The following is a 21,880-nucleotide window of genomic DNA, read 5'->3' as shown; positions in this document are numbered from 1 at the left end:
AGTATCTGCTGCATGGGAAACCTTCCATTTTCCTACTGCGTTGCCTCAGTTTTCTTTTGGAAGAAACTGAAACCGTTTAAAGTGTTTTAATGACTGCCTCAAGACTGAATTATGTGAAAGGCTCCGTACTAGGCTACAGCTCATTTTGAAAAGTCTGTGTTGTTCCTCCCATAGAGATCTTGGTGCAGAATCTCAAAAAGAGAACTGGCAGGGTTCTGGAGTGTATTAAGATGTGATGTATCCAAGTAACTGTTCTGTCCTTCTTATATGTTCCTTCTACTGCTACACTTTATTTATCTTATCTCCAGCTTTGATGTATTTGAGCTGTGTTTTCCAGTGCTTTCTGACTTTATAATAAATAGCAATGATGCTAGTTTCTCTTGCGGGGGGAGTAATGGAGTGCAACAGGAAGCTGTAGGACTCACTTTGGCTTTCTCAGAAAAGTTTTTAAGATGGAATAGCTAAAGTTTTAAGATGGCTGCTTACCTCCCACTGCTGTTCTCATGGAGGCAAACGCCAAACTGGAGCGTGTCATGTGATGCTTTTTTTTTTGAAGGGTTTTGTGTGGTTGAGTTTTGTTTGGGGTTTTTTTGTGAAGGGAGATGGCAACTATCAATAATAAAGCATAAGGTGACTGCTGAATTCCACCCTCTTTGAGAATTAAACCTACCTACCGCCAAACGTAGATGGGATTTGGATTTTGTTTGCTCTGCCTCGGTACTTGCATATTTGAGGTAAGCCAGATGAAAAAGGTAACAGCAAAGCTTAGCATGTTAATTGCCAAGCTTATTAAGATACAAGGTGTGAAATTTTCAGAAGTATCTAAAGTAAGTTAGGTAGAGAAAAATTGGCCCCTCTCTGCTGTTCTTGAACATAACAAAGTTTGTTTTCCATCATCTAAGTAAAAGGTTTTATTAGACTTACAGGCTTCTGCTGATACCCAAGATAGGATAGGCAGCACACAAATTAGTTTAATTTATCCCCTGTTAGCCATGTGAAATTCCATCATGACCATCATTCTGCAGGATTTTAGACTAATCTGTACGGGGATTCTACAAAGACTGAAAATACTGTTGGAAATACAAAGCTAGCCTGGGGGTATAGGGTGTGTGAGAGCTTTCAAATTACATCCAATTACTATCACTATACTGCAAAATTCTCTAAATTACTGTTGAAGTGACTTATGTAGCCCAGGCTTTAAGTTAGAAATGTATTTAATTTAATTTCAACTCTTAACTTTATATTCAAATAGAAACTATTTCCAAATAGATTCTTGGTGTCACTTCCTTACTCTGGCCATATTCTTCACTTTTTCTGGTTCTCAGGTCAAACCTTTTTTATGTTGTAAAGAACTCCACAGAGCCTCAAAGTATTGTGAGCTCTCGCAGTACTGTTTTCTCCTCTTTGTCTAACAGATCAGTTAGTCACCAAATAAGACTTTCAGATTCTTGCAATAGTATGCAAAACTCAAACTGGTTTAGCTATCCACTTTATTTTTGAAGTTCAAACAAGCTAATTAGTAGCTCTGATACAAGAATACTCACGGGGAAAAAAAAATCTTCTCACTTTTTGTATTCAAATTGTGTATTTTAAAATTTGTAACCTGTTTTCAGTAGCTTCGCAGTAACTGAGTTGGGTAGTTAGATATAGATAAACTTGTAAGCCTTCTTTGAGACACAACTCAACCGTATTGCAAATCAAGCTTACACATCTCATCACAAGGCCCAGTCTATTCTATCTTCACTTTCTCTAGCACCAGTTGTATACTGGCTTTAGAGAGCACATTCAGAGTGTGTTTGTTCTTCAGAAGTAATACCTAAAAGCTACCAACACATCAATAGGTACAACGTAAAGGCCAAAAATTGATTTACTTAGAAGATCACTAAACAAAACCATACTCTTGCATCTCTTTATTGAAAGCCAGTAATTTTGCATTGGGTAAAGGTAAAATTAAGAAAAAAGTAATGGTTCTTAATTAGAAGTGTTGAGACAAGTCTAACCTGTTCTGTGCAATGAAATCAGCCTCTTTTTTTTTTTTAATTCATTTTGCATTTGGGACCTGTATTTTAAAGACTCTCCTCAAGCGACAGATGGCTAGTATGTTCACATGTGTTGTGAAACCATTTTAGGTTCCAAGGCGGTAGTTTTATTCTGTTTGGGTTTTTTTTTCTTTTTCTAAGCTCCACACTCTTCTGAAAAATTACCAAACTACACCTGTGAGTATGACATTCCTTTTTAAGGCAGTGCTTTTCTAGTAGTGCATCCTTAGTTTTCTGTTCCATAAGTATTTCAGGAAATACTGCTTACGGAACGTAACATAGTGGATTTGATGAGCGTTTGCTGCCTATGCACACTTGCTGTATGACCCGATCTCCATGGAGTACTTTTTCACTCTACACAGAGCGTGCCATTAATTAAAGTCTCAAGAGGTGCGCATAGATACAATGTACGTGGGTGGATGCAACTGCTTTGTATAAGCTAGCGCTTGTGGAAGTAGGAGCATGTGAAAGCCACGGTGTCACGGCCTGCACTATGCTCACTTCATGGAACTTCTCCGCCGAGCATGTTTCCTCCCCGGAGCGGATGTAAAGGCCGGGGACTGTGCAACCACCGTGAGTACCAGAACAGAGCTGCTGTCAGCACCAGGGCCTCGTTTCCCCTGGGTGAGGCTGCCCGCCGCTGCTTGGCTCAACAAAGTTCTAATGGAGTCGACGTAGGGCTGGTTCAGTGCCCGCCGCCTTCCCAACCCCCTCAGGAGGGGGCTGACCTTTGCTCTGGCCGGGCCGGGCCGGGGCTGCCCCGGGAGACCCCGGGCCCCGCGCGGGGCCCCTCTCCTCCAGCCGCGGCCTGGGCCGAGGCCGGGCGCCGTCGGGGCCGGGCCGGGCCGGGCCTCCCGCGGCGGGTCCCGCTGCCCGCCACCCCCCAACCCCGCCCCGCGCCTTCAGAACCGCAGCGGCGGCACGTCGTCCCCCCGCCGGGGGCGCGGGCCCGAGCGGAGGCCGCCGCGGCGAGGCGGCCGGCGGGTCCCGCCGCGCCGTCCCGGCCCGCCCCTGAGCGGTGGGGGCCCCCGCGGGCCCAACGCAGCGCGGGCCCGGCCGCCGGCTGCCGCGGGCGGCGCCGTCTTCCTGGCGAGGCCCCGTGCCGGCAGGGCCGCCCGCCGCTCGCCCCCCGCCCTCCGCCACGCAGCCGGGCCGCGAACTACCGCTCCCAGCGGGCGCCGCGCGGGGCGGGCCGGCGTCAGCGGGGCGCGCGGCGGCGGGCGCGTGCGCGGCGGCGGCGGCGCGGTGGGTTGAGTAAGGCGGGGTGCGATTGGCTGCGGGCGGCGGCCGGGCGTGGGACGCGCAGTGACGGAAGGAGCGGGGCAAATGGCGGAGAGATGGTCCCGGGCCCCGTCCCGAGAGCGGCGATAATCCCGGCGCGGAGGAAGCGGCGCCGGAGGAGGCGGCGCCGGGGGCCCTAACGCCCGCGCCACCCCGGGAGGGTGCCGCCGCCGCCGCCGGGGGAGGGGCGGAGGTGTCCCGTCGGCGAGCGCCGTTCGCAGGCGGCAGATCGGCGGCCAGAAGCCGCGGCGAGAGCCACATCCGCGGCGGCGCCGCCCGGAACGCGCCGGGCCCGCGCCCGGGCCCCGTCGCCCGCCCCTGCCGCCACGACCGACGCCGAGGTAGGTGCCGGGCCAGGAGGCGGCCGCCCGGCGCCCGAGGCCTGTGCGGGCCGCGGAGCAGGCCCGGCGCCCCGGCGGGCGGGAGCTCGCCGGCCGCTGCACCCCCCCCGGCCGCTGCCCCCGGCGCCGTCCCGCTTCCGGGGCGGCGGCCCGGCGGGGCCTGGGGGGACCAGCCGCGACCGCGGCCGCCCCCGGCCCGCCGGGAAGTTTTCGGGGCGGGAGTCGCGGGACTTTGCTCGGGGGTGAAGTGCGGGCCGGGGCCGGGGGCGGGGGGGCCGTGCGGCCTGCGAGGCCGGCGGGTGCCGTCGGGCTCTGCCGTTGGCCGCGGGCCGCCCTGCGGCCCGGGGACTTGTGTAATGGGGGTTGGTTTTTCTGCGGGGTGGGGGGAGGGGGCCGGGGAGGAAGGGAAATGACATCAGAAATCGCCAGGCGTGCACGGTGGGGTGACCCGGTTCCGCTAGCACACCCCCCCCCTCCCGCCGCAGGGGGAGGGAGGAAAAAAGAAACTGTCACCGTGGGATTTCATCAGCTTCTTCTGCCTCCGCGCCTTTAACCTATTTTTCTTTCCTTTGATTATGTAAGAGGAGCGGTGTCGAGAGGAGCAACGAGTAGGGATGGCTGATGGGCTTTCTGGGGAGCTACCGGGTTTTTTATGCCTAGCTGGTCCGCCGAGTCAGCTCTGGGAAATGCGGGAGGGTTACGTTTCGGGGTTTTGCTTTTATTTACGTTTCTTGCACTGCTCCAAATATTGCAGCACGATGCAGGAGAGAGAGGCAGGGAGTGGAAACAGAGTGAAACGGGCCAAGTTTTTTATTTCACGCTGAGTGAAAAGCAGGAGAGAATTGTAAGTAAAGACTAAACATCCTGGTCCGTTGATGTTCTCCTGGAAGGAGGTACTTATGTATTTCCTTATCTTTAATCTCAGTCTAAGATATGGGTTTATAGCGTAGTGTATCTCTCTTTTCCTGATGCTCATCTTTCAGCCTGATTACATTATATTGAATATTTATTTGAGTTTTGACATTTTGTTTCAAAACTCCTTATGAGACGATCATAATTTTTAAACTTATAAATAGGAAAATGCAGACTGAGGAGATCTATTTTCTGAAAACAAAGTCCTCTTGACTGCAGGAATTTTCTCTTTAAAACTGCAAGCCACAAGTCATAATTTAAATCTGCCGTTATTTTTGCAGGCGCTGGAAAGGTAGTGTTGGAAATACTTACTTGAGTCAGGGTTTAGGGGAGGAAAATGCTGGTGGTGAGTGAAGTGATCTTATGGTTGGTTTTTTTTCTGTAATAGTTGTATAGAAACTGAGATGTTAATATTTCACTTTAGTTTCTATAGCTCTAAAAACTGGCCCTTCTGTTAAAATATTTTGGTTACTGTTATAAATATTTTGAAGCATCAGAGAAATAAAACTAGTAAGTTGGATTTGTTTTGCTGTCTGTTTTCTAAAGTATGTGGGGAAGTTTTAGTTTCAGTGTTGGATGGATAATAGGAAGTTAGAGCTATTTACAGGGGAGCAAAAAAAGGAAAAGTTTGGCAGCAATGTGTTTGGAGCAGCGCAGAGGAGGCTTATGACACTGTGGGGAAAAAGAGGATGGAGGTGGGGTTAAAGAGTAACATCTAGGAGCAACCAGAAGCAGTCTGCAGAATGGTGTTTCATGGCAGAATTCTGGTCAGTAGATAAACACATGCCTTTACCATCCATCTGCTAAACTGCTGGGGTGAAGCGTTTCTCAAAGTGGTTGTTCCTGTATCTCTTCTGCATTGCAACACCATCTGTCTGGTAAACTTCTGAAGTTCAAATTTCATACTTTTAATTCACTTAAAATTTGCCCAATCATAGATGACCTGATGAATTGCTTGGTTCATATGATAAGAGAAGGTTGGCCTGGTCTGATAAAGGGAGACTATTATTAGTGAGACAGTCTTGCTAGAGCGAAGTGATAGAATGACATATCTGGAAACCAGTCTGGCGATTTTGACGGAAGGTAGTCTAGCACTTCAGGTTCAGAAACTGCAAGTGCCGAGATGGAAACTAAAATATGGAAGAAAGACAGTGTGCCCTGTATTCAGGGGAATAAGAATAAAAACAGTTGTCTCGAACAAATAGATCATGTGATAAGTTTATTAACGATGATTTCAAGTGCTGTTTTTCATATACTTTACTATATATGAAGGCAGCTGACACTTTGAAAGTTGGATTTCTTTGATTCTATAGCTGAAATAAATGCTTCCCCTTTGTTAACACAGACTTTTCTCCAGTATGGAGTGTAATTTCGGAGAGGAAAATGGACTTGATTAGATTCAGACTGGCTATAAAGAATGCCAATTTCCTATTCATGTTTGGGGGGGAAAAAAAAAAAGAAGAGAGGAGAAATGCTAGTTTACAGAACAGATATGATAATTTTGTTTTTATGTTGTCATTTGTCCAGTAGTTGAAATATTTGTTTTGGGAAAAAGAAACAAAGTGGTCTGTCTTCCTTCTTGAGTTAAACAAAAGTAGGAATAGAACACATGCAGGGAACTGTTTAAATGTGTTCCTATTCAATCTGTTCATATTTAAACTTTATTCTTCTAAGAGAGCAAACTGTGAATCAGGCTACAGTTGTAACAGTCAGTAAAAAGTAATGGTTTATGCTGGTCTGCGTAAGGTGTCCTCCATGTTCTTAGAAATGGATTGAGAAGTGTCTTTTTGTTCCTGTCCCTTGATCAATCAGATTTACTCATGGGGGACTGCTATGCACCAGTCTTGACCATGACTGTGCAGATGGCATAAACCACATCATACTACCAAATAATATGCTTACTAAGTAAGTCTGAGTGTGCAAGAAGAACATAGGGTGAAGTTGTCATTGTTATTTATGATTAATTAGTATTTAGAATATCTATAGCAACTTGAAGTATTTTGACAGTTTTTCTTATTTAACTACAAAGAGTCTTTTTAAAGCCTTACTGTGTTATTGGACTCTAGCAGAGAGCTGCATGTTCAGATGTGGTGAAAATATTGTTTAGTTTTCTGCTGATGTTTCATGAAAGCAGTGCCATCTATACTCGAAAATATAAAATTAGAGCAAAGCAATACCAAAAATAATATATTAATAGCAGATTTTTCTTAAGGATCCATTGTGCCATTGTTTTATAAATGTGCAAATAACTGAATTTCGAGTTAAGTTGATAGATTACTTATTGCAGAAACTTCTGACTTAATGATATTCACATGTAAATGAGTTGGTCTTTAGAAAGAAGCAGGTGATGTATCTGTTGCCTCTGTGAAATTTACATGCCTGGTGCTTTTAGGCCCAATGAAGAGTGAAAGTGCAATCATTTGTACTAAAAAGTTGGTGAATTCGTTTCTTCTCTCTTTTCCAACAGAGAATATGAAACAGGAGCCAAAATGACATCCCGATTTGGAAAGACCTACAGCCGGAAAGGGGGAAACGGCAGTTCCAAGTTTGACGAAGTATTTTCCAACAAACGGACCACCCTTAGTACAAAATGGGGAGAAACCACCTTCATGGCCAAATTAGGACAGAAGAGGCCCAGTGTCAAACCAGATATTTCCGAAGTTCCTAAAAAACCCAAAGTTGAAGATGAGGTAACAGAGGATCCATTTGGATTTGACAGTGATGAAGAATCTCTTCCTGTGTCTTCAAAGAATTTGTCACAGGCTAAAAGCTCATCTCAGCTGGAACTCGGTGAAGCTGCTCAGTCTGAGGACTTCAGTCCTCTACTTGAAGCTAACAGCAGAATTAATCAGCCAGACAGTGGAGAAAACGTTGCATCCAGCAAGTGCATAACTTTTGACAATACTGTTCCTCTCTCAAAAGAAAAGAGCACAAGCAAAAACGTGGAAGATGGAGAATGCAAAGGCAGCAGTGCTAAACTTGTAACTGCAGGTATGTTTACTCAGCTGTCCGGATAGTTCTGTTATCCTCTGACTTTTACTAATCTACATTTAGACTTTGTGTTTTCAGGGGTCAGTTAAATGTTCTAATAAAACTGCGGGGTAATTAATTCTTAATTGTAAGAGATTGTAAAGGGTACTCTATTTAGCTAAAAACACCAGGAAGCATTCTGCATTTTACATATTCGTCTCAGATCCTTGGCACCCTCATCCTTATGTCTGCAAATTGAGATACAGCGCTTTAGCTTCAACGTAGTCTGTTAATCTACCTTGAATAGAATGGAATAATAATCTTCCTTTTCTAAAGCTCAGTGTGTTTGTGTTTTGTTGTTTTTTAACGTATTTTGGAGAGTGGTGAGTTGGTAATAATAGAATGCTTTATTCTGAAGTTGCTGGCTTCAATTTAGTGTGGGTACATGATTACTACCATGCAGTTACAGATACAGTTTACAACCTGCCTTATTTAATTCCTTGGATGGAAAAAGTAGTTTTCTGAACTTCAGTTGCACAAAGGTAGGTTATTTTTTTTAATTAGGACATCTTTATCAATGTGTACATAAAAAGCTTCAGACCTATGAAACAGAATGTCAAACTTCTTTTAGAGGCTGTTTTCAGGCTCTGAAGTGTTTGTAAGATATCTTAATGCTTTTGAGAGGAAATTCACAAACCCCATGGAGCTGAACATCACTGTAATTTTGTTCAAGTTGTTCTTAGACAAGATCAGATGTTGTTATATCTCATTGGAAGTTTTCATGTAATGGGCTGATTAAACTACAGCTTCTAAAATTGGGCAGAAGATCATGTTAGATGAACCTTGATGAAGATGACACCTACCAACTTGCTCTGGGTTATCATAATCAACTTTAATGAGAAGAACTTATGTAAATTTGAATTCCCAGATATAGTTAACTCTAGGATCAGAAATTTGAGTGGACTTGTTCAGTTGTAATACAGTGGACAAGATGATATTGAATAATGGAAGATATGCATAGTTCAGTTATTTGTAAGATAACTTTATTAGTGGTATAATACAAGAAAGAACAAGAAATGTTGATTTGAACTGTAGTTTGACAGACACGGTGGGACGTGTAGTTGTCTTGATCTTACTCTTATTTTTACTGCTGATATATTTCTTGTTTTCGTGTGCTTTTTCTGCAGTTTATCTGTAAGTATGATCCACCTTCAGTCTGGAAATACAATTATGTTTTGCTAAGTTTGAATACAGTTTTCATAAGAGAGTGAATAGATTCATCCCCTAATATTTGCAAGGAGAAGAAATAGTAATGAATTTTCTTCGTTGTTAATGAGAGATTGTAGCAGAGCAGGTTTTACAGTGAAACGGTTTCCATGTAGAAAAGCTTTGTTAGAACAGCATTTTTCAGGTTGGAAAAGAAAACGTGAGAGCTGTGGGGAGAAAATGTGTTAGAGCTCTGAAAATTCACAGTGCATGAAAGGCCAAGAGGAACAGACTTCGGTAGTTTCATTGGTGCTTCCTGGTTCCAGTATTGTGGAAAAATAATAAAATACAATATTTAGCACAGAAAAACTTTTTAATTTGATGCTTATTTAAATTCTAAAACTCCTTGTTGGACAATACTATATATACCATAAATATATACAGCTCTGAAAGGAAGGAAGCTGATGAATCTTTGGATAAGTCCATCAGTGGCTGTTGATTGTGGTGGCCATCTAGATGCAGAGGGGGAAGTTACTTAACAGTTTACTGAAGGAATTCTGTTCTTGCATGCCTTCCCAAAATATTTATTAGTGACTGCAATTCAGCCAGAAGTAGTGAAGGACAAGGTGGATCTTGATCTGATGATACTGTTCTTTCAGAATCTGTGACATTCTGTTTACACCTTGTCAAATGAAGATGATAACCTGTTTCATAGCTTTCTTCAGAGATTAAATTCAACTGAGAATGAGTCTTTGCAAAACATCCTAGGAGGGCCTTTAAATAAGAGTAAGGAAACCAGGACTGTAGTTTTGGTGATCGTGTTTATTTTGGACAGTTAGTGTAAGTGAAACTTGGATGGTTTAAGTAGCTATTATGCTTGTGTAGACTGATCCAAAATAAATAAAAATTCTCTGAGTATGTCACTCAGAACACTGAGCAATTAGAGATAGTTGCATAGTCAGCCAGTATAAATGTAGGTACTTCAAAAGCTTCTTTGTTATATTGACTGTTAAATAAAGTTTGATAGTATAAGGCTATCTTTAAGAACTGGACAGAGTTAATTCTATTGATTTGGGGGGTGGGGGTATGGGGGAAGACGGAACTTAGGGGGGAAAAACTGAGTAACAATAAAAAGGTTGTTTCTTGTTGTGTGGTCTCCTCAGGTGTAGTGTATGTACTTCTACAGCTTACGTGTCCTCGCCTTCCCCATAATAATTTTCCCCTTCCTGGTGACTCTTGAACTCCACCAGCTTCAACCAGATCTGTTCAAAGGGCTTATAGATCCTTAAGACAGCAAGCTCTACTATTTCTGAAGAGGAGAGAAAGTGGGGGGAGGGGGGTGGGAGTGGGGAAAAGGCAAGCAGATAGAACAATATTAGTATTCCCAGTGTGAGAGACACTGCAATGTGAGCTCAACCTTAACCCACATACAACAGTGTATCTCTAGGTATAGGAAACTAGGCTATATTGGTACTGATGTTCATCAAAGTGCTTGTTAACTTGTTTTAAGTGCAATTTGCTAGTCCTTGTCCTGATACTGACTAGACAGTGCATGAATTAAGGTGTCAAGACTTCCTGATAGCATGTGCCTTCATTGTACCTTAAATTTTAACCTAGGTGAAATAAGGTTAAGAATTAGAATAAGGTGAAAAGTGTGACTTAACGTGGCTATGGGCAAGCTGAGAACTACAGTTTAGCCAGCTGACTGTGCTCCAAATGTATTATCCTGCCTCAATGTCCATTTCTTTGGACGTTAAAATGAAGGTGATGCAATATCAGTTAATTTTAACTAATGTTTGGTATTAAAAAGCAGTCCATTTGGGGGGGTGTTTTAATAGTTGTGCAACTGTGTAACACAATTGAGGATCTGCATCTTTTATTTAAAATGGTATGATTTACTGGTCTCTCTTTTTTCTTTCTTTTTTCTGTTTTTTTCTTTTCAATAGCCTTCAGCTAGTGCTTCTAGCAATCTCATTTTAAAGGCTTTGAGAAGCTCTTAATGTGGAAGGCTTTTCATAATCTTACCCTAATGTTGCTTGATCAAGACTTAATACTGTTGGAAGAATGTTCATGAGTAATCCTGTATGTAACAGGTAATTTACAGATAGTAGGAGTTCAGGTAAATTAGAAATAGAAGAAGATTATTCAGTATTAATAGTTACTGTTAGGTTACTTTTGTTAAGGTAGGAGGACTTGGTAGCTAGAAAGTAAGTCATGTAATTGGAAAAATATTATACTGGTAATTCATATCAAGGAAAAATGCAACAACTTAGTAGTTAGACAGTGAGCTGCTTTTGTGAGAGAGTCTTGCAGTAGGATAAGGTGAAAAACCACCAAGCAATATTTACTTGGATTTCTGAATCATCTTGGTGGGGTTTTGTTTATTTGTTTTTTAAACTGTTAAGCTCATTCTGTAAGGCATAAACCCAAACAGTATTTCACACTAAATGCACCTGTACACGAGCTTTAATACAGAAACACTTAGAGCCTTGCAGAGCAAACTGTGAGGTGCTAATTTTAAAAAATTTTCTAATAACTTTGTTCTTAGAATGTTAGCTTCTGTGTCAAAATTAACATTGTACGATTTTTCAGATGAAAATTTAAGTCAAAGCTTGATGAATTTTAAAAGGTTGTATGGCATTTCATAATTATATTAGCGTATGAATATGTTTCAAATAGGGTAACTATTTTCCCTACTCTGGCTATTTCAGTTTAGGGAAATACTACTTCTGGCATTCTTGTGTGTGAGTTTGCGTTTTGACTCTGGATGTTGTGATCACCTGCTGTCTTTCACTTGTGTGCCACAGTGCAGAGCTCTGTAACTCAAGCCTTTGGAGGGTCTAGTCCAAGATGCTGATGCTGTTCATTAGAGAAGGCACTTTGGTTGAGAGGTGTCTCAAGTGGTTGGATGATGTCTCTCATCTTTGCACACATCATGTTCCTGTTTGTGGATGTCGTGGGTTAACCCTGGCTGGATGTCAGGTGCCCACCAAAGCTGCTCTATCACTCCCCTCCTCAGCTGGACAGGGGAGAGAAAATGTAACAAAAGGCTCATGGATTGAGATAAGGAGAGAGAGAGATCACTCGCCAGTTACCATCACGGGCAAAACAGACTCAACTTAGGGAAAATTAACTTAATTTATTGCCAGTGAAACCAGAGTAGGGTCATGAGAAATAAATCTTAAAACACCTTCCCCCCACCTCTCTCTTCTTCCCAGGCACAGCTTCACTCCTGAATTCTCTACCTCCCCCCCGCCCCAGCAGCGCAGGAGGATGGGGAATGGGGGTTGCGGTTAGTTCATCACACGTTGTCTCTGCCGCTCCTTCTTCCTCAGGGGCAGGACTCCTCACACTCTTCCCCTGCTCCAGCGTGGGGTCCCTTCCATGGGAGACAGTCCTCCATGAACTTCTCCAGTGTGGGTCCTTCCAACAGGCTGCAGTTCTTCATGAACTGCTTCAGCGTGGGGTCCCTTCCATGGGAGACAGTCCTCCATGAACTTCTCCAGTGTGGGTCCTTCCAACAGGCTGCAGTTCTTCATGAACTGCTCCAGCGTGGGTCCCCCATGGGGTCACAAGTCCTGCCAGAAAACCTGCTCCGTGGGCTCCTCTCTCCACAGATCCGCAGGTCCTGCCAGGAGCCTGCTCCAGTGCGGGCTTCCCACTGGGTCACAGCCTCCTTCGGGAACCCACCTGCTCCGGCATGGGGTCCTCCCCGGGCTGCAGGTGGAGATCTGCTCCACCGTGGACCTCCCTGGGCTGCAGGGACACAGCCTGCCTCACCATGGTCTTCCCCACGGGCTGCAGGGGAATCTCTGCTCCGGCACCCGGAGCACCTCCTCCCCTCCTTCTGCACTGACCTGGGGGTCTGCAGGGCTGTTTCTCTCACATCTTCTCACTCCTCTCTCCAGCTGCAGTTTCTGTCCAACAGCAACTTTTTTTCCCCTTCTTAAATATGTCGTCCCAGAGGCGTTGCCACTATCGCTGATGGGCTCGGCCTTGGCCAGCGGCAGGTCCGTCTTGGAGCCGGCTGGCATTGGCTCTGTCAGATATGGGGGAAGCTTCTAGCAGCTTCCCACAGAAGCCACCCCTGTAGCCCCCCAGCTACCAAAACCTTGCCATGCAAACCCAATGCAGTGGACTATGAAATAATATTACTTATTTACGTTAATCCAAAGTTAAAATATTGGTTAAAAGCATCATTAAATACCTGAGAAATATTTTAATTGGGCATGGATTAAGACTGATTTGTTTTAATGCCTGTGAGTTTATTTCTTCAAAATATATTTTGCTTGCTATGGAGAAATAGAAAATAGAATGGCTTAAAGTGTCTTTTCATAATACAGAGCCGTGTAGGAGTAGTATTCCTTTCTGCTGTGTTGTGATCTTGTACAGATCTTGTGGTTATTGTCTTGGCAGTGCCCTTTGAGGCTTTATAAGATTAAAAGGACAAATTATTGCATGTAAAGTATTTGTGATACTTGGGTGTTTTTTTTTTTCCTCCTAATGTTCAGAGTAATTCTGAAAATAGCTATTCTGCATCTTGTCATTTGTTACTATGTACTGGTATTCAAACAAGTCTTTGTTCTGGAAGTAGTTTTGCTCTTGGTGCTCTAAGGAAAAATTTGCCTGGTTTTTGCTATTCAGTTCTTTTGTGTTTCTAGGTAGTTCTTAATGCCTTCATTTTTCACTTGGGGCTCATGCACATACCAGTTGCAAATCAAAATGGCAAATGCAATCCTTCTTAATAACTTGTGCTTGTGCAAGGCAGGAGTGAAGGGATACAACTGTGCTTAACTGCTTCATGACCCAATATGCAGAAACTAGTTGGGTTTAGTTGCTTGAAAAGTATACTAAGTGAATAGAGTAATTTGCAGAAAATGGTTGCCCTGAAAAGAAGATTGTTCCAAGTCATCAGGTCTGTTCCCGACAGACTATCCTGATAGCACCTTAGTGAATCTGTCTGCAAAGCCTCTGCATCCTGATTATGTGGGTGGGGGAGCCCTATCTTTAGAGTTAAGTTTCAACTTCTCAAATGCAAGTTTGTTACATAATTACATTTGACAAGGAGACTTGTCAGGGTATTCCTTTCAAATTGTTTTAGAGCTTCTATTTTGTGTTTAACTGTGATATGGACATTTAAGATAATAGTTAGGTCTAAGTAATCTTACGTTTCTTCCTCTGCAGAGTTGTTGAGTACAATTTATTCACCTCTTGAGGAAGAATTTCAGTTTAGTCATTTTCTGTCTAAAAATGGAGCAAAAAGTTGGGGGAAACTGAATGAGGTCTGAGCACTTGGCTGTCTTAGGACACAGCTGACAGCACCCATGATTAAGAAGAACTGCAGCTGTGCTCTGGCTGGCTCAAAGTGTTAAGAAACTGATAGCAGAGAAGGGGAAAGGTCTGCCAGAAAATATGTATGCCAGTAGAATTTCAGTGTTATGAGGTTTGTTTAGATGGGAGTAGTTATGCTGGGTGTATAGGTAGCTGGGGTTTATCCACAAGTCCTCTCTTCAGTTGTGTTTGTTATGTTTCCCCCTTTTTAAGATACCTCTTCTGCCCTTACATGACGCAGAATTTTCTTGCTGTGTCAGTAGCCCAGGCTCAAACTAGCGTGATAATTGCTGTCAATTGTTTTTTGCTTTGGTATTACTCTGATACTGCTTTGAAGATTTGATTTTGTAGGTTTTTTTCTTATATGTTTTTCAAAAACATGAAATGACTGAAATTCTGTTTAAATTTCACTACTGATATTGGTTTGCTAAAATCACAATACAGCAAAAAGACCCCAGTATTTAGGAAGGAATCTTCTGATTTCTGCAACATTTTTTCTGATGACAGGGAAATGCATACTATATATGTCTATGTACAGAGCACACAAACCGTTTTTCCCTCAATCTATAACTCCCCTTTCCCAAACAACAGTGAGATTCTCAGTATCTTTTTTGGAATCTATAGTTCTAAAATAATTCTTTCTTTATGCACTTGTACAGTAAACAGTTTTTAAAATGTCAAACTATTGACTGCTTCTTAACTTCTTTCATGTTTAAAAAGTTGAAATAACTTTGCATTCAAAATAGTTAGTCAGTGCTTCTCCCAGGTAACAAGTGATAGGACAGGGGAAAATGGCCTCAGATTGCGCCAGGGGAAGTTTAGATTGGGTATTAGGAAAAATTTCTTCACCAAAAGGGTTGTCAAGCATTGGAACAGGCTGCTCAGGGAAGTGGTGGAGGTATTTGAAAGATGTGTATGTGTGGTGCTTAGGGACATGGTTTAGTGGTGGACATGGCAGTGGTAGGTTAACATTTGGACTTGATGGTCTTAAAGGTCTTTTCCAAACTAAATGATTCTATGATTCTAAGGGAAAAAAAACCAACAAAAACCCAAACAACTCTTAGTGTGCATACCTCTTAAGTGGGCCAAAGCGTGCAGGAAAGAAAAAAAAGTTGGTAAGGAAGCTATTTCAGGTTCAAACTGTTGAGATGTCATTAACTGTATGGAAAATGTTTTTCAAGTTCAAACTTAGCTCATATTTTCTTTTAAGAAACTGCTACTGTATTCAGTAAAGGGTTTCAACATATTTATGAGTAGTGTCTGAATTCAGACTGACTTAGCCTAAGGATACATTTGTTTTGACAGTTGTTAGTGCTGCTGTGTTATAATATGCTCCAGTACTTTTTTCATAAGGGCTTGCACTATGAAAGTTGGTGAAAACAAGCTTTTTTGGCATGTGCCAGCCTCTTGTGTTGCCCATGACACTTAGTCTTGCTTTCCCTGCAAGGAGGAAGTAGTTAGCTTCCTGGATCAGCTTTCTCCTGCTGCTCTGAGCAGAAGATGCCCTTCTGAGCTACCAGTGAGGAAGAATGTGTCTGTTTCACTGGACTTACCATCAGAGGTGAACATATGTTACAGCTAGCAGGCTCTGACAACTCTTATATTACACTGAGTGTAGTCTCTCTTCTGACCATTGGATTTGATGTTGCACAATTTCTCGTCTCTTCAGGACCATTTTATTTTTAGATTTCCAACCAAGTAGTCTTGCTTGTGGTGTTTTAGAGTTCTTCAAAGTTTAATACTTTGCTGGAAAACAAAAAATAGTTTTCTTTCTGCAGGAAGGGGTTTTAGTATTGTTTACTAAAACTGCAATTTGTCCTTCGTTTGAGAGAGTTGTGGACTTTGCATGCAAGTTGGGTGGGGGCATTGATAACATGCTGCATGATATGTTACATTGGGTTTTTGCATAACATCAGTGTCTGTAGAGTCACATTATAATTTATATTGTTATGAATGTGGATAGATACAGATGTGAGGCAATGTTAAAAAAAGTCACGTTTGTTTTGTAAGTGTATACTCACCAGAAGAAAAACAGACTTTAAATTAGGTTTCAGAATGTTGTAGAAGAGTCTTGAGCAAGATTAGAAAGAAGAGTGAAGGAGGAATGATAGTTATTCCAGCTGTGAAAGACGAGCTGTGAAACTATAGATGCAACTTGGACAAAAATACTTACCTGGGACAACAAAAAGGGTTGAAGTGCAAAGGAAGTTATAAGGCTTTAATTTGATAGAAATTGAGAGGCTGGATATAGCCGATGACAGGCAACCTAGGTTAGTTTTTAGCTATATTTTAATTGGGGGGAGGAAATGCCTTTAGTAATGAAGGAGTAAATTAGTAACTTTGAGATTTGGTGGGTTTCCCTGAATTTTTGCTGGGAAGGCAGCTGTGCTGAACACAGCACTATGTGTGGTTTGGTCAGGTAAATGTATATAGATTGGTATGAAGGTGGTATTGAGATATGCAGTGACTTAAGATACAATGAAAGATCAGTGATCAGGCAGAACAATGATGGCTAGCTGAAAAAGTAGAAGAGGGGAAAAGCAGCTAGATTATTACTTCAAAAACCAACATCTTCCCATACCATTGAAAATTGTGCCTAAGATAAAGACAAGTGATTAGCTCTGTGAATATTTTCTGTGCAAGAGGGAAGGTGGTCATGTCAGCCTGCACTCCTGTGAAAGGCTTCCATTTCCATTGAAATATGAGGATTTAAAAAAAAAACCAAAAAACCCAGTACAGTGGCTGACAGGAGGTATCACTTTTGCACCAGTGTAAGACAACCTTTCAGAATGCCTGCTGGTAGCATGTTTTCCCAGTGGAAAAACAACTACAAGGAATTACTACTACAGGGGTCCAAGGTGACAGGCAATAATGTGGTGGTTAGGGTTCAGTCTTTCACAGGGTAGAGTCACAGCATGGCAGGGTGTTGTGCTAGCAGCAGCAGAACATCTTATTAAAGATGCTGAACACTGTGTTACCAAACCGAAAGGCTGCACCTAGGTGACTTGAGAGAAGAAAAGGTGTCTTCTGTCTCAGAAACTATATGTTTAGAAGAATTGCTACTCTAACTGAAATGAAGAAATGTAATGTGATTGAGAACTTTTGTACTTAGTCTTAATGAATAATAAATTCAAACTTTTCATATAAACTGCCTTAGAATTTTGATATTCAGAGCACTGAAAAGGAAACAAGAGAAGCAAACTATTCTCAAGGATGTGATGGCAGTAAATTAAATCTCATCACTTCAGGGTTTTCTGTGGAATTCTTCTGCAAAAGAAGAAGCCACTTAAAACATCTGCAAAGAGGCAAATAGTGTCTATCCAACCCACATGCAAACTTGTTGGGAACTCATTTTGATTTCAAGAGCGTAAAGAACCATAATTACTTAAGAATTTGTAATCATAGCTATGGATGTGGTAGTTCTATAAGTTTAGCTGTTTTAGTGATTGTCACCCATGAAACTGGTCTCGAGAGTCTAATCTTCTGAGACTCTTGCGCTTCTTATCTTATGTTTATGCCTGCTAACAGGCACTGCTTTTTGAGATCTTATGGCCATCAATGGATAATGACAGATCTAAGTAAATTTTGCCTTTTCTTAGAATTGTGTATTTTATATCCATAAGCTTTTCTCTGTGTTCCCCAGCTGTTCAATCATAGGCAGAAAATGGTTCAAAGGAGTTCAGTCTGTAACCTTTTTTCCTCACCAACCAAAACATTTCATTTCCAATGTAGAGTAGAAGAGAGAAACTGTAATGAAATGCATTTTCTTATTTGGAGAAAAGCATGGCTTCTCTGCAGTTGCTGGTTTTCTGTCCAAACCAGAGAAGACACTGTGTGTATGTCTCATTTGGGCTTTCTTCCCAGAAATGAGGAATGTGATACAAGCACCTGGTAAAGATTCATGTTTTCCTTTAGCTTGGTCAGCTTCAAGTTGTAAAGTAATGTGATGTAGCTTTATGCTTGGGAACATTAGTGAGGGTGTAATGGAGCTGTAAGAAATGTTGCCGAGTGTTCAGGAACATCAGGCAGAGCTGTAGCTCGTAATGAGCTTAACAAACTGTTTCCTACATCCTGTATCAGTGGTCTGTTCATGAGCTGTAGCCTGTTAATGTATGTGCCCACTGTAGCTGGAGGGATCTGAAGGCCCTGGATACGCTTTTTTGTTGTTTGTTTAATCTTACTGCCTTCTTTTCCTTGATGTTTCGTTTTCTTGCATTTACATCTGTCTTAGTAGTCAGGTGTCTATTTGAAGAGAAATAAAGAGGGAATATAAAATTGGTATCATGCCACCTGCCTGCCCTTTTAAAGATTTCATTGCTTCTGACTAATATTATCTATACATTCACAATGAATTCTGTGAATTTTTGTGGCTAATACTGAAAGAAACCTAGCTTAAGTTTATAGATTTGTTTCCTGTGTATAGTAAATCAATCATTCTCCTTTTGGTGTTAAAATGGAGGCTTCTACAGCTAGTTACACAGCAATGAAGGAACATAAGGTCTCATGCTACAAAAGCTGTAGGAAGCTATGTGTCTTTTGTTTGTAGCTTGGAGGATGCTTTGGTTGGCATTCATGAAGAATTGCTAGAAATGAGAGAAAACTAACCCAGAGTTCAAGTTAGTAGAGCTAACATTTAATACTGGCAACTCTCCCATGAGTAAATAGAAGAAATAAGCATTTATTTTCTGTATGTGATAATATTTTGACATCTTAGCATGTTTTCTTAGCGTACCAAGGCTAATATTGACTGTCCTTTTGTTTTCTTCAATTTCCTAATAACATTTTACTTGATCAAAGCTGGTTAACAAACCTTGAGTGGTAAGGAGAGATTTCAAAGATACAGTGCTATTTCAAGTGTCATGAAAAATGGTGGAGTGAAAAACTGAGTTGAATTGATTCATCTGTTCCCTTATCTCTCTCTTGTCTGCATGCTGGTAAGGAAAATGCAGTTATAACTGGGTCCCTAATCCATTTGAAAAGGCAGCAGCAAGCTGGCTAGCCAGCATGTGTTGCTGTGCATGATCTGCAGTGTGTGCTGTTTCCTGCCCAGTCAAACAGGTTGGCATTGAGGAGGCTGCGGGGTGGTGGGGGGGGTGGTGTTGAGTTGTGGGGCAAAGAGCTTTGTTCTGTGAGCCCCAAATCTGTTCAGGACAGAAATTTACGTTGAGACATTGTTCTCACAGCCTAAGAGACTGTTCTATGCTACAAGTAACTTAAAAATAGCAAGTAAGGTTCTGCAGCTCTATCACTGAATTGTTAACAAAAGCATAGTGTTTGACTTTAGGCAATTAGTGTTAGACCGTTAATGATGATTTGATTTTTGTGGAGCTGAAGATGATGTTTTCAGACTTAGAGCCAAGTGACTTAGTCTTGTAAGTTAGATGGAAATGAAATTGAAATGGGGACTAGGCTGGAGGATATGTTTCTTGATGGTTGGTTTGGATTATGGTTTGGGTTTTTTTTTTGCCAAGAAGAGCATTTGGCTTTCTAAAGGATTTTTTTCCCCTTCACTTTGTTTTGGATTCCATCTTGGTATATGCTGTACCCTAAGGATCGAGGTATGAAACTGTTAACTCTTGCAGCTTTGGCAGTTGATGGAGAGAGGGTTATCTTTTCTCCAACCTTCAGTGTTTCCTCTTGAAGTAAGAAGGCTCTGTCAAACTTTTAATCTCCTGTGAGAAATGATAAGAATTGTTTCTGTGGCTTCCCCTTTCTGCATTGACCTGCTCACTGCTTTTAGGCCCTGCCTGGAGCAGTTTTTGACCAAGTTTGAGTTAATGCAATGGTAAATGCCATTATGGTGAGCCTTGAGCAGGAGTGAGGATGGTTCTTGTAATGTGTACCCAAATGCTAAAAATGTAATGCTAGGTGATCAGTCATATCAATATAGTTTCATTACTGTAAATACTCTAGTACGTCATCAGTGATGATATTAGAAAATACCAGTTTGAGCTGTCTAAAAAAATTCTCTGGGGAATCTGTGAAGCTGTCCAGGCAAACAGATAAGTAGGTCTACTTTGAGAAAATAGAGCAACTCTGGCAAGATGTGTAACAAATCCTGGAAGAACACTTCAGGCTCCGGGGACCACTTGTGCAACCTCTTAAGCTCCTGCCCTCCCCACCCGCCACCCTGACATTTACTTTCTCCTCCCTTCTCCCCACATACTTTCAGGTAGTTTCTAGTATTCTCTACCTGTATCTCCTTTCAAAATTGCCAGTAGGAAAACTGCGTTAATTACACATTGAGCTGTTTCTCATACTAGGCATCTTTTCTTGGCCACTCTGGACTCCTGGCCTGTTGTAGCTACAGGCAATACAGCTGGTTTTTGCCTGTTCCTTTTGGTCTCTTGATGCTTATTTCTAGGTCCTGGGATCAAGGCCATTTGTTCCACAAAAAGCTGCCTTGTATTTACAGATAATGTTGGTCAGTGGCTGTCACAGCTGTCTGTTGCTTGTACCAGTAACTTCCCCTTATGTGTAGTTGTCATTACCAGAGGTGAGAAAGAAGTAATGAATGTGTTCCACACCACTCCAGGCAGTGGGGGACAGGCAAAGATCAGGTTTAGAATTACTCATGTTTTTGCATTTTTAAAACCTGTATGCATTTGTCTCTGTGTTTCTTTGCCATTTTGTATACAATATAAAGTGACTGGAATCACTTAGCCAATTGTGGAGATAAATTGCCATATGGTCTCTTTATTGGTTCTTCTAGCAATTTCTTTTTCTTATTTCATCATCAATCCAGAGGTCAAGCTTTTTGAGCCAGGTGAGTAGAGAGTTTCCTCAGAGTCCCCTTTTTACATTCACTGCCTGCACTAGAAGGCAGCTTGAATTAGTCCCAGAGGTCCTGCTCAACTGGTCTAGCATGGCTTTTGCTCTGGAAAAAACTATTGGCCTTCACTTTTTTTGTTCTTTAAGACAATATATAGCTAAAGAATGAAGGTAAGAAGCATATTGGAAGTTGTCTTTCTATCTTCAATTAGTAACTTACATGGTTTTCTTCATAACATTCAATTTAAAACATTTATTTTATGGATGGCATACAATTAAAAAAAAAAAGAAGGTGGGGTTTTTTCACTCTGGCAGTTTCTGAAAGCCTTGCAATTTTTCTTAGACCTTTAACCATCTCAACAAGTCTGTAATTTTATGGTGTCTTTTATTGTTACTGTGATTGAACTAAATGGGTTTTGGGTGGGGAGATACTCCTTCCTTTTCTCATTATAGTACAATGAAGAAATAGTAATGCTTCTGAGGGCTATTTGGGGGGTGCGTTTTCAGGTAGACATTAGTTTCTTAAGAAAAATGTTTTAAAAATCAGGGTGAGATGTGTTATGGGTACTTAATGAAAAAATAAAGTTGAAATCTGAAACATCTTAACGTCAAAATTATCAGAGATCACTAGCTGAAGGATTTAGTTGTCTTATCTCTAAAAAAAATAAATCAATTTCTCTTAAAAAAAAAAAAGTCTAGAATTGCATTCTTCCTTTTGTACATGATCTTAAAAATGAAAAGGCAAGAGGTAGTCCCACTATGGCTACTCGTGGTAGCCACAAGGCATTTTATGTTTTGTTGGATATATAGAATAGCATTGGTTCCATCTAATAAGTGAGTGCTTATATTAAATACGTATTTTTTAAAAAAGAGATGAACAGAATATTCTTTTTATACCCATCTAGTCTAAATGATACAGTAAGATGATATAGTAAGTCCAGACGTGCATTTTTTTAATGTTTAAAGGTTCATTACTGAAAAAGCAAAGGTTTATTACTGAAGAAGAAGTGGGATTTTGAGAACTCTGTT

General features: G+C 41.7%; 1 protein-coding gene across 3 annotated transcripts in view; it reads left to right on the top strand.

Annotated features, from left to right (window-relative positions):
• The first annotated feature begins 2,594 nt into the window (after window positions 1-2,594).
• WAPL (WAPL cohesin release factor) overlaps window positions 2,595-21,880 on the top strand; it is a 76,068-nt gene continuing 56,782 nt past the window's right edge. For 2 of the 3 annotated variants that reach the window (XM_075025539.1, XM_075025537.1), the window contains exons 1-2: window positions 3,346-3,661; window positions 7,041-7,564. In XM_075025539.1, the coding sequence (XP_074881640.1) occupies window positions 7,063-7,564 (502 nt within the window). In that variant the 5' untranslated portion in view covers window positions 3,346-3,661; window positions 7,041-7,062. Of the gene's footprint in view, window positions 2,613-3,345; window positions 3,662-7,040; window positions 7,565-21,880 lie in introns of those variants that run through there. The other variant, XM_075025538.1, reaches the window with a different exon arrangement.

Source organism: Buteo buteo, chromosome 4 (assembly GCF_964188355.1).
Source record: "Buteo buteo chromosome 4, bButBut1.hap1.1, whole genome shotgun sequence".
Classification (NCBI taxonomy): domain Eukaryota; kingdom Metazoa; phylum Chordata; class Aves; order Accipitriformes; family Accipitridae; genus Buteo; species Buteo buteo.
This window is presented reverse-complemented; position numbering and strand designations above follow the sequence as displayed.